This window comes from Mytilus edulis, chromosome 5 (assembly GCF_963676685.1).
Source record: "Mytilus edulis chromosome 5, xbMytEdul2.2, whole genome shotgun sequence".
In the NCBI taxonomy this organism is placed as follows: Eukaryota; Metazoa; Mollusca; class Bivalvia; order Mytilida; family Mytilidae; genus Mytilus; species Mytilus edulis.
This window is the reverse complement of record NC_092348.1, coordinates 62591012-62603286: the sequence shown is the minus strand read 5'-3', so window position 1 is coordinate 62603286 and position 12275 is coordinate 62591012. Positions and strand designations below refer to the sequence as shown.

At 31.5% G+C, this 12275-nt stretch overlaps 1 protein-coding gene across 1 annotated transcript; it reads right to left on the bottom strand.

Annotated features, from left to right (window-relative positions):
* Positions 1 to 1486: 1486 nt before the first annotated feature.
* Positions 1487 to 4061, bottom strand: LOC139522471 (uncharacterized). Its single transcript, XM_071315972.1, has 3 exons — positions 3977 to 4061; positions 3077 to 3239; positions 1487 to 2161 (listed from the first exon to the last, which is right to left on the bottom strand). Exons 1-3 carry the CDS (start codon positions 4011 to 4013, stop codon positions 2035 to 2037), a joined length of 327 nt encoding a protein of 108 aa, XP_071172073.1. The 5' UTR covers positions 4014 to 4061; the 3' UTR covers positions 1487 to 2034.
* Between the last annotated feature and the right edge of the window lie 8214 nt (positions 4062 to 12275).

The following is a 12275-nucleotide window of genomic DNA, read 5'->3' as shown; positions in this document are numbered from 1 at the left end:
GGGCCACCTGAAGGACGCCTCCGGGTGCCTAAATTACTCGCTACATTGAAGACCTGTTGGTGACCTTCTGCTGTTGTATTTTTTTCTATGGTCGGGTTGTTGTCTCTTTGGCACATTCTCAATTTCCATTCTCAATTTTATTTTGATACACCAATAACAAAAACTGAAATTTATTGAATTGATACACTTTGTAATTATTCAAAATTATATCAGAAACCTATACTTAATTATAAAATAATGAAACTGTTAAAGGGAGACAATACTCGCATATTTTGTTTTCGAATCGGCACATAATACAAAAGAATGTCACTCTTGCATACAAATGGCACATACATATAATTAATTAATTGTGCATTCGTGCTCAACCTTCAATGAAGATTCTAAATTATAAATATAACCAAAAGTTGTTAATCTATAGGATAGTGAAGACTAATACTAATGAAAGCTAACCCACTGTAAAAATATTTCTTTGAAATTTGCTAAAATTTCCTCAGAAAAATGCTCGAGCCACTTGACTTCATAGCTCATAATTAACGTTTTTACACAATATTTTAGTATAGTAGTAATATATTATTTGCTTCTCAAAGTGTAAGACGCAATAAAAATCGTAAGCTTGAATCATCTTACTCAAATACAGATTTAATTAAGTCCTGAACATTTCGACATTTGTTTGTTGATTTTTAAAAATACCGGTTTGTAACAAATCACAAGTACATGTTACGATCCGACTAAATACCGATATCCCGATATCGTCAGGTAAATATGCTAATTTATATGATAAGGTAAGAAAGTGAACTTGTTAAAAGTATACAGATATATCCGAATAATCGTAAAAGCTCTCTCTAAAAAAAGGTTTATTTTTGTTTTTCCTATATTCAAGTTTTATCGAATAAAATGCGACATTTATATAAACAACGAAAGATATCGGCTGTGTAAGTCGAGAGCTTTATGAAAATTGTTCTCAAAATATATTTGTTGCATCATATTAAGAATGAAATTTAATATTGGAATATGATTAGTCGCGGTTAAGGTGTGATACCACTAAATCATGGTACGTCAAATGCGGTTGTATACGACAATAGGTCGAAAAAATATTTGACAGTTGAATGTTATTACTCCTACATGTAACTGCAGTAAAACATTTCTGTGTCATGACCATATGTCTGGGTATTTCAGAGCACCATTATTTTTTTAACTTGGGGTTTCTATAGAATATTTTATAAACTTGAGGTTACATGGTTACTAAAACGTGTACACATGTTAAATAAGGAGAGAAACTCGATTGGTTAACTTCCAGTGATTGTAATTTTATTATATGCAATGAAATATAAGGAGAATTTTTTTCTATAGTACTAGACAGGATAAAACGTTAAGCATACACATTATTTCCTTAATCGAAACAAAGATAAATTCCGCACATTTTTTTATAGTGCAAATTTTATCAGTGGTATTACAACTTAAAGGTTTATTTTTGCCAGAATTTTTTTAACTAGGAAACGCACTGAAGGAAACAATTACAGATACCAATAATACCAAAATAAATTTTCTGGATCAGTAAAAACTATGGTTAAGCAAGTTACAATTTGTGTACAATTTTAATACATTTCCATTCTATATTCTGGGTAGACTTGTTTTTGTCTTTGCCTTAAAGTAATGAATGTAGGGGCTACATATATACGTGCTTCCAGGTTGACCATTTACCATATGTCAAATAGCAATATATGAATTTGAATCTATAATACACTGCACAACATCACTGAAAATATTGGTTTATTCATATTATTAGATCTGGAAGATAGCGAAGGTCTGGCGAAACTTGTAAGGTGGACCACAACTAAAATATGATGGTGAACATATTGAGGAATGTTACAGTTAAAAGTATAAGTCATTTATTCTACTTCTAAAAATACTTTTCATCAATTAAAAAGCTTTGGGGCAGTTAGATAGGTATAGTCAATCTAAAATATATTGCCATTTAAGCCCCATAAAAGACATATAGTTTGCACATCATAAAGCAGTTCGGGATTGATTTAGTTATGCCACTGAGACTGCAATATTGTTTTCATCAATTTCAAGTCTTCTCTTTTCGATGGTCAATCTCTCTATCTCAATTTTCAAACGGTATCCCTCTATATCGGTAAGTTTCCTTTGCAGAAATAAACTGAAAGACAAAAACATTAAAACAATATCTATAAGTTTGCATGATTATTTCGTTCCATATTGCAAAGATATATTAGGGGATAGAAATATGTATAATGTGTACCAAATGAAAGTAGAGTAAATTTATCCTTAAACAATATGATTGTTAGGAGGTGCTAAATAGTTTCATACGGTTCCTGAAATTCCAAAAAGATTTCAAATCTACAATTAAGATTCGCAAATACTTTAGGCAAACACTTTTTTACACATAAATTTTGTAGGTCACCTATATCTTGTATAACAGAAAACTATAAATCATGAAATAACGCTCTTTATCATTTTAAGGTTGATTTAGACAAGCCTCATTTACATCACTTAAGTTTAAAAAAGTGTTTTTATCTCTTCCGGATACAAAAATATTGAAATGCAGAGATCTCTGAATACTTTTTTTAGTATCAATTCTCGTGGCTCGTGTCAATTTTTTTAGGAGTAGCATTACGTTTAATATATCCTGTCATATACAATGTAGCAATGTAATCACACCAACAGTACCAAATTGTGTGCACCAGATGGGCATGTCATCAATCAATGACTCTTCAGTAATGACCGAGGACAAAATATTTGAAAATCCAAAGCTTATTTAAAGGACGAAGAGCTATGAACCAAAAACGACAAAAACGCATAGCCAAAGCCAGACAAAGAATCAGAGCTATACATGCAGGAAATACATTCCTTAACCGAAATTTTAATAACACAATATCCGGATTTTCATGACAGTACCGAAGTACTGGCTACTGGGATGTTGATATCATCTGGGAATATTGTGATCGTTCCATGTCGAAATAGTTAAGGATACCAATTTTCAAAATATTGAAAGGATTTATCTATTGTTGGTACATTTACTGGTTAAGTAATCAACTTTATAATATATACATACAATTCTTTTTCGTTGTTCATTTTTCTTCCATTCACAACAATCGTGGAAATGATTAGAAAAAATAGAAACAAGACACAAAACACAACAGCTATCCATAAACCAGTGTGGTCAGACGAGTCAAAATCAGATCCATTTAACTGTCCCATTCTATCTGTTGTTTCATCTATGGAAAGTTGTAAACATGATTTAAAGAACGATTTTAAGCACATTTAAATGCAAAAACAAATTTATTATTGATTACTTGTTTTCTAAACTGGGATGCTTGCTTAAAAGTTTTAAGTCTAGGAATGGATAGAATTTGAAGATAAACTAAACAGCAAAATAACTTTCTGCTTTGAATGTATGTAACCTTAATCTATAAAAACATTTCCTGAATGTTTAATCGAAAATAATCGCTTTCACAATCGCTCTATGCATTTGTGATCAAAATTGCTTTTTCCTCGAACAGTTCCGTAACAAAAAAGTTCAAACACTTGATTGGTCGTTTTACGTTTAATACATTTAGTATACAACACATCTGGGGATAACGATTACAATAAAATATGTTGTCTATAAAATGTTTACGTTAGAATTTTTCAAACTATCAAATTTCCTGATAAAAAATAAGAGGATTTTTTAATGATGTTTATAAAGATATATTATTACCATGTTTTTATTGCCCATGATTATTTTCAGTATCACGTAAGATAATTAATATGAAATGTAAATAACAACTAAATTTTAAGATGACACAGTTGTGTGTTTAAAGGTGATAAATGATCAATGTTTACCTATACAACATACTTATTGAACATTGACCCTATACTGTCTATTGACTGGAAAGTGTATTGATACTTTAGGATAAATCATGATTCTTTCTATACATGTATTATAAAACAATCTAATATCACATAAACTCACCATTAGAAATACTAAGTTGAGATCCTCCTGCTCTCATAATTTATATACTCAACCTTTACGTGAAATAGTTTGATCAAGATTAAGGCTTACGATTAAATTATAAACATTATCGTACAAAAGATAGTACAATTACGTATTTACGTGATATAACAAAGACTTTAAAAACAAATGGTAAAAAACTCATAGTATTGTATAACTAACCATATTTAATAGATACAATTGTTACTGTTTACTCCCTGGTTAAACAATTACGAATTTGACAGGGAGACCCAACTGAATGCTTTGAGTCGAATTAGTTGTAAAAACAGCAGAGAAATGTGCAATAACAGATTTATTTTATATATAAAAAAGATAACCAGCATACATCTGAAGGACAAACGTTACAAGTATTGAATTTACTTTTATGTTTGGAACTGTGAATTTGATGAATTTGGCTATTTTACTAGGTGCTTTTTTGTTAATATGTCAACGTGTTCGGTTATAACACATCATTGAATTTCAAATATCAGATGTAAGCGTTCCTCCATAAGGAAGTGAAGATGAATCTTGATAAGACCTTCAAACGCTTTAAATTTATAACGTGTTGTTATTATTACTTTTTTTTTTAATTTGTCTTCAAATAAGTTCAAACGATGACCATCATGCATGGATGTACAGAGAAAAAAAATATTTTTGATAAAATCCCTAATTTGTAAAATGTTTAAGAAAACATCATTACGATTAACACTTGATTGCTTTTTTCCTTCTATATATTAGAATTGGAAACAACAGCAACGGGTTGATGGATTAAATTATACCAAATTAATAGTTTGTATTACTTTAAAAAAGAATGAGTTCACAATATTCATATGAACACAAATGAACCACTTAGACAAACGCCTTTGCATTAAATTAGACAACCTACATATTATATCCTAGAGTATTGGGTTTAAATGAATGTCTATGTTTACTAGCATATTTGAATTTGAATCAACATCATAATGACCCCCACTGACTTTGGTTCACAAGACACAACAAATTAGTGGTTTACATGTTAGCATAAAGTTTTTCATTTGGAGTACTGTTATATTTTGTCTTTGTCATTTTTATGAATGCCGTTGTCAGTTTACTTTTGACTTCTGAGTTTGAACGTCTCTTTGTTATCTTTCGCCTCTGTAACAGAATAACAGTTTAACTTCACAGAGGACGTAAAACAAGGTACGGCATTTCTGTACATTGTGAAGTAAGTATCGCCGTAGTTGAGTTATAAGTGACGCACGTTGTATCTTGTTCACTTTGTTGTAACAACCAAACTGGTTTACCATTTTAATTGATGAATAATGTTTTATATATAAATATAACTTTGATATTGATTCTCTGTGTATTTTGAAATTCACAACAATATTGTAAAGTATGTGCCCGTCAACGTTAATGCCCGTCGACTTTAATCTAATTAGTCCAGTTACAGTTTTATTGCATCTGTACATTCTTTTTAAACAGAAGTTTCAAGACAGCCAAATGGTTTGTATCAAGTAAAATGACAAAAGTACCGAACACCAGGGAAAAGGCACATATATAATGGAAAAAATCAAAAGCTAAAACAAATTAATCGAATGGAAAACAACTGTCATATATCTGACTTGGTACAGGTATTTTCTTATGAAATGAATAGTGGATTTAACATGATTTTGTAGCTAGCTAAATCACTCACTTGTATGGAAACATTTTTTACTAGAAATATATGATTATAAGTTTATTCTATTCAATAATCATCTATAGCTATCCAGAAATGAAGCAGTCAACTCGAAAGAATTAAACATGACAAGCCAAGGTTCAATAGAACGAAAACATGTTTTAACATTCATTTATACTACTTCAATTTTGAAGCGGAAAACGCAACCAAATAATTTAACATCATAACTTTCCAGCACGTTACTGAGAATTGGTTAATAGTCATCATCTTCCAGTGCATTGTAACACATATCTAGTCTATATCGTAATAACACCCTAACCATATCATTGTAATCTGCTTTGGTTGGCATTGTGTTGAATAGTTCAGTTTTGTATGAATGTATTAGTGTTGTCAACGGTTAACCGGTTAACCAATCGAACGACCGAATACCGAATACCAAAAACGCTAACCGGTTAACATGACATTTTTTTCAAATTTTAATAGAGTTGATATAAATTTGTATCGAAATTATCAAATAGTTATGTTGTCGTCGCCGTAAATAATTTAACAGATCAATTGTCCAGTCTATTGATTGCTATTGTTAATCCGAAACACATAAAATTAATTAGAACTTGTCGATCAGCTTTGGGCAAGATCTTAATGAAACATAATTAGTATCCATGTTATTTTAACAGTAACTTTAAATCAGTAATACGATTAAATTTTACGATTAACTTCATTATTTAATTTTTGATCTAAAAGAGTGTAGACCTTCTTCTAAATGTGAAACATCCGTCGCGTGTAAGGCTTTGTTATACTTTAAACGAAATGCTAACTAAAATATTGTGAAATGCAAACCAATGTGAGTGTTCTAAATGTATACGTGATAGTACGAGTAACATGCTGAATCATTTCAAATTGAAACGCTCCACATTGATTTCGGAGACAAGGGTAAAGGAAAAAATAATCAGTTTCAGACATATTAACTTCTACGACATCAAGAAGTTTTTTTTATTTTACAATCTGAAGGTGGTACAAACGCCATATATAGTTGATACGGATTATCTGAATATTCAAAGCCAAACTTCGCAAGGAATCCTCACAGACAAGCCTTATAATGCTTAAGGACAAACTTCAATTCAAAAAGCGTAAATGTATGACTAGAATGGAAGGTTGTCACATTGACACTCATACAACATCTTATAGCTATATGTAGGGTACTAAAGATAAGAGGCTTCCGAACACCAACTTAAACTACCGGTTAACCGGTTAATCGGTCGAACGATTATCCGAATAACCGGTTAAGCAATAGTGTACAATTTGACAACATTATAATGTACAAATATCTAAGCAACGATCGAATGTCAATTAGCAAATAGCAAATGTAATATATAAACACAAATATTTAAAGATGTGGTGTGAGCGCTAATGAGACAAAGTAAGGTATTCAAACACAGAGCTTTGGCTCACACCGATTAGCAAGATATAAAGGGCGCCAAGAATGACTAGTGTAAAACCATTCAAACGAGAAACGAAGCGGTCTATTCTATATATATTATTTCCCTTTGACCAAACTATTTACAAAAATGTAAAAAACATTCCAATGATCATATATATTATCTAGTTATGCTTTAAAATTAAGTAGGAAAAGTAAAGCATTCGTTTCTAAACGTTTTTAAATCTTAACCCATGATATAGAAAAAAGAAGTGCAACCTAGTATATATATAAATATTTATATGTGATGCAATTCCTAAACACGTACAATGACAAACTTCAGTATCAATAACACATATAGTTTGATTAAATGCATCAAAACACACGTTTCTTATATCGAGCATGATAAAATGTAGGATGGCACACTAAGCTCTCTGGTTCCATAATCTAACATTGCAGGAATCTGATAACAAAGAATTGAACTACAATATCCCATTTAATATTTATTGAAGTTTGATTGATTTTTTACTTTTATCATTAATCTTACATACAAAGACAATACCAGAAGTATCTATATATATATTTATGAATAACTAGATATTAAACAGTTTGATTAAATTCAGAAACAAGCTGTATCAAATTAACTTTATTCTGGAGATGATGTTTTAATATGTACTTTAAAATTATATGCATATAGGTCGTTTTTTTAACTGGAATATTAGTAAGGATTTCGGCTGTACAGTCATCAACTGTGAAAGTTGGTTACTTAAGCATTGACTCGCTTGAGTAATAGCATATTTATTTAATTGTAACAAGATCTCAATGTTAAATTTTCGAATTTCATTCCAGGTGTTCAGAGGCGTTTAAAACATTTATTCAAAATGCAATTAGGTTTTGTTTTTCCTCCGGACACATCTTTTAAAAGCCGTGTTTGGTACAAAGTTTAGAAATTTTCTTCTTGTTTGAATCTGCCGTCGATCTGTCATGTTTTGATTGTCATTGATAAGTCATTTAGATGTCTTGTTTCCAAATTTTAGAAGGAGTAGCTTTGCTAAACTATATCCCAGCGTAGAATATTCGTCGATCCTTAAAAACAACTCATCTATTTCTCAGACACCGGTAGTTTATTTAAGGGATATAAGCCGATAACAGAATGGACTGTTAGAGGCTTATATCTTACTTAAAACATTGTTTAACACTACAAAAAGGTAAAACAAAAGAAAAAGCAAGCAAAGATTTCTTTTCATTAGGTATGAAAAATGTTTTGTGAATAAACTTTTTTACATTAAAATATATCCTACATGTTGGCTCCTTAAAACAGTAGCTCATCTAAAACAAAATAGACAAAAAGAAAGTATAGCTTAAGGTAAACACCATGTATTGCTATATGAAGAATTAGACACAGGGTATGCGTATTATGATTTTTTCGTGCGCAAGGACAACTCATAGTATCCAGTCATAGTTTCCGTGAATACCTTTACATGTTTTTTGTGTTTCAAAATTGATAAAGTGATGAAATTATATTCTTAATGGAAAAACGAAGAAAGAGATGTCATTATTAGTTATTGTGTTGTTTCAAACTTTGGATTAAAATCAAATTCAGATACATTATTTCAGTGTGGATTACAAAGAGTTAAAGCAGCTGATAATGGCAGGTTTTATATACATTAAATTTCAATATGTAGTCCTCTCCTATTAGTTTCTTGTTTCTTCTCGGGTTTTTTTTACAGGGCTAATGAAAAAATGAAAAAAAAAGAATAGCATACCGTGTTTTCACCTCCAATTTGAAGAGTTCAAGTGCTACAATATGTCAAGAATAAGGTATTCGGAATTGGCGTGACTTTATCTACCGATAGATAGCGCAACATTGTTATCACAAATGTTGGCTGAATCTTCCAAAGGTGGAGAGGAGGACAGTGGATCGTTACCCTTGGCTGGCGAAGATATCCTTTATTCTGCTTCCCATATTCATCGTCGTTCATAAGCGAAGTGTTGCATTACATTCATATTTAAACAATAACTTTAAAAATCAACAACTTGTAAATCAACTCCGAAAACTTAAAGTTCTAAAAAGTATTATAGTCCCCTAGTTCACGAAGGAAGTTCTAGGTGTGCACTTTGTACACAGGATAAGGTTTAGGTTGTTACTGATCCTTGTATTGCGGCATGATCTATCAAATTCAAGAAGCATTACTTTATTGTTTTTTTCATTTTAATTTAGTTAGGAAGAATAAGAACAACACCATAGGTCAATTTTGAGATGGACGAGGATAAATATTTTGAAAAAAGAAATTAAGATTGGCAACAAAAAAAAAGACTTAAAACGAGCATAATCAACTTATTGAATTAGTGCAAATAGAGAAAACCCCAAATTATAAAAAAATGGCTGTGATATAGGTATTAAAAGTGTTCAAAATCAATTAGAAAGTGATTTTTTTTCTCAAGAGATTGTTTTGATGAATGACAACATTATTGTATTGGAAGTTGACTGTAATAAAATGTTTATATTAATCGTCATTTGTTCTTTGGTTGTATTTTTCTTTACATGATGAAAACAATAAGGGTAAGTAATAGTTTTTCTATTTCGGCAGTGATTGCACTATCATTAGTAAGAATCAGTTATGATACCTTTAGAATTTGGATCCCCTATGCTCTTCAACTTTGTATTGTTTGGCTTTATAACTATTTTGATATGAGCGTCACTGATGAGTCTAATGTAGACGAAACGCGCGTCTGGCGTACTGAATTATAATCCTGGTACTTTTGATAACTATTTACACCACTGGGGCAATGCCACTGCTGGTGGACGTTTCGTCCCCGATGGTATCACCAGCCCAGTAGTCAGCACTTTGGTGTTGACATGAATATCCATTATGTGATCATAAGGGGCTATAAGGGGCAAAATTGGCCTCAATTTCGAGAATTTTTCAAATTCTACTTATTCGTATGTGTGTGGCTTTCTTTTTCCGATGGACATATTCATTTTATGAAAAAAATGGGTTTTTTGTAGTTATGACGTCATAATGCCGTGTTTTGACAACACTTCACGTGCATATTTGTGGGCTTTTCGCAATATTTTACTCATTTTCACTAACTTTTTTTACGAAAAAAGTAGCAGCGCATTCTTGCCCCAACGAAATATTTTGACAGAGCAATAATACCGACAAAAAACATCTTATGTTCGTCCGTTTTTCATATATACCGGTATCGGACTCAGGTTAACCAGGAACAGTTGTATTTTTTTAACATATTGTAACGTGTCCGCCTCGTGTGAAATCTGCAACTTTCGAAATGTAATAGACTCGGAAGAAGAACCTCTTGTGTATATGCTACTCTTTTGTAATAGCGGAGAGGAGTGTAACTGAGTTACAGGACTGGATCCCTGAACACTGTTTTTACCTTCGGGCAGTGCTCAACGGACTCAGTTCCGATGTTGACATATTTTGGCTAAAATTAGTAATACCAATTGAAGTTAATTATTTAATTTATGAGACAAATATTTTATGATGTTATAAGATATTATGTTATTAACTTCAACAAATGTAACTGATTACTTAATATTTTAATAGTCACCAAGATTAAGCAAGCAAATCGTAGGGATGTTCCTGGTCAAACAATACAAATAAAATCAATACTTAACAATATAATAAAAATGACTAGCTTTGAACTATTATATCCTAACTTAGAAAATCGGCGGAATTACAATTAAGTATGATGTGTTCCTAAACTATGTAATAATCGAACGCGTATAGAGAAACAATAGAGACCTTTTCAATAGATCTGTATAGCTATTTGCTATTGGATATCTAAATTACACGTTTCTCTGAATACCTTTTCGTATAGAATTCGGATTAGAAAGCATAAACTTTTATACCAAAAATATGTATGGAAGTATTGTGTGAATATGCCGGAAGGTCACGTAGACCGTTAATAGTTCTTTAAAACTGAATAGTGTCTTTTATTTTATAATTAAATTAAAGACTCTGGTAACGAGTCGTTAAGTATATTACGTCAACAGAAATTGAGTCAGAATATTGACTTTAATGACTCGAAAAAGCCTTTTAAATAAGCTAACCTTGAAATTTATCACGTTGTTTTTATAATGGAAAAGGTCAGAAAGACTCCTAAAGTTGCTTTATTATAGCAGTTAGAAGTAGGCTTTTGGCTAGCTGTTGCCTTATGCCCAGTTGAACCACAACTGAAACAATGCAAAACGCACGCTCTTTTGTACCTAAATTTCGACTAGAAAATGACGTTTCGACTCTAAAAGACTCGAAACGTTACGTCTTTGACACGTTTAACGACAATCGATACTTGATTTACGGCAATTGTACTGGAATGACAAAGTTGACCTTTCAATGTAAACAATCGTACAAAATTGATTGACCAGGTATCCCTACGAAGTAATGATAAATGTGCATGATATAGAGATAATGTTACATGTAAAATCATCTTAACAATGACGTTTCAAATAACGGAAATAATCAGAAAGATACAAAACAGGTAAGAGCATGCTTTGACTTTTACGTTACATTTGACGTCCATAATTACTAGAAGGTTATCTGTTTTTAAACAGTTTCTATGCATATGATTATATATATATGAATATCATTAAAAAGAAAACTTGGTGACTAAAACTGAACATGACCTGTTAAAGAACGGTAGAGTTAAGAAAAGGGGGGAACAGCGTAAACGCTAAAACGTTACATTGCCCCCTTCTCTAAAAAAACAGGGAATGATCGAACATGATAAACATTTTAAACACAATAAAAACATGATATAAGTACATATGTCAAATATAAAATACAACTAACAGTAATAATTTTCAAATGTCCATTCTATAATCTGAAATCCTGAATGTCTCTACTTCATCTCTGGTTAAAATCCACCCCCAACCCTCAATGTCTATCTTCCGATTAAACTAACTCAAACATAATCTTCATCTCCCCACTCTGTGTCGACATGTCCTTCGTTGTAGTTTCTGTTTGCGTCTCTTTCTCTGATGTTTCGGGAACCTGGATGACATCTTCTTCAGTTGTTTCTTCTTCTGTGTCGCTTCCCTCTATCACTACCACTGTTGTTTCCGTATACTCTCCATTCTCTACCGACTCTGTCACATCTTTTACCGGCTCTGCCACATATATTGGCAATGGTTTTTCTTCAATAGGTGGAGAAGGCGGCCTAAAGCTTTTTGAACAAGCAGGATCGGGCAA

What these genes read in the sequence shown, in the direction of transcription:
- LOC139522471 (XM_071315972.1), bottom strand. Translation starts at nt 4,013, where the DNA reads ATGAGAGCAGGAGGATCTCAACTTAGTATTTCTAATG. An exon ending in TCAACTTAGTATTTCTAATG is followed by an intron (nt 3,240 to 3,976) that starts GTGAGTTTATGT and finishes AACTTTCCATAG; the next exon opens with ATGAAACAACAGATAGAATG. An exon ending in ATGAACAACGAAAAAGAATT is followed by an intron (nt 2,162 to 3,076) that starts GTATGTATATAT and finishes TTTGTCTTTCAG; the next exon opens with TTTATTTCTGCAAAGGAAAC.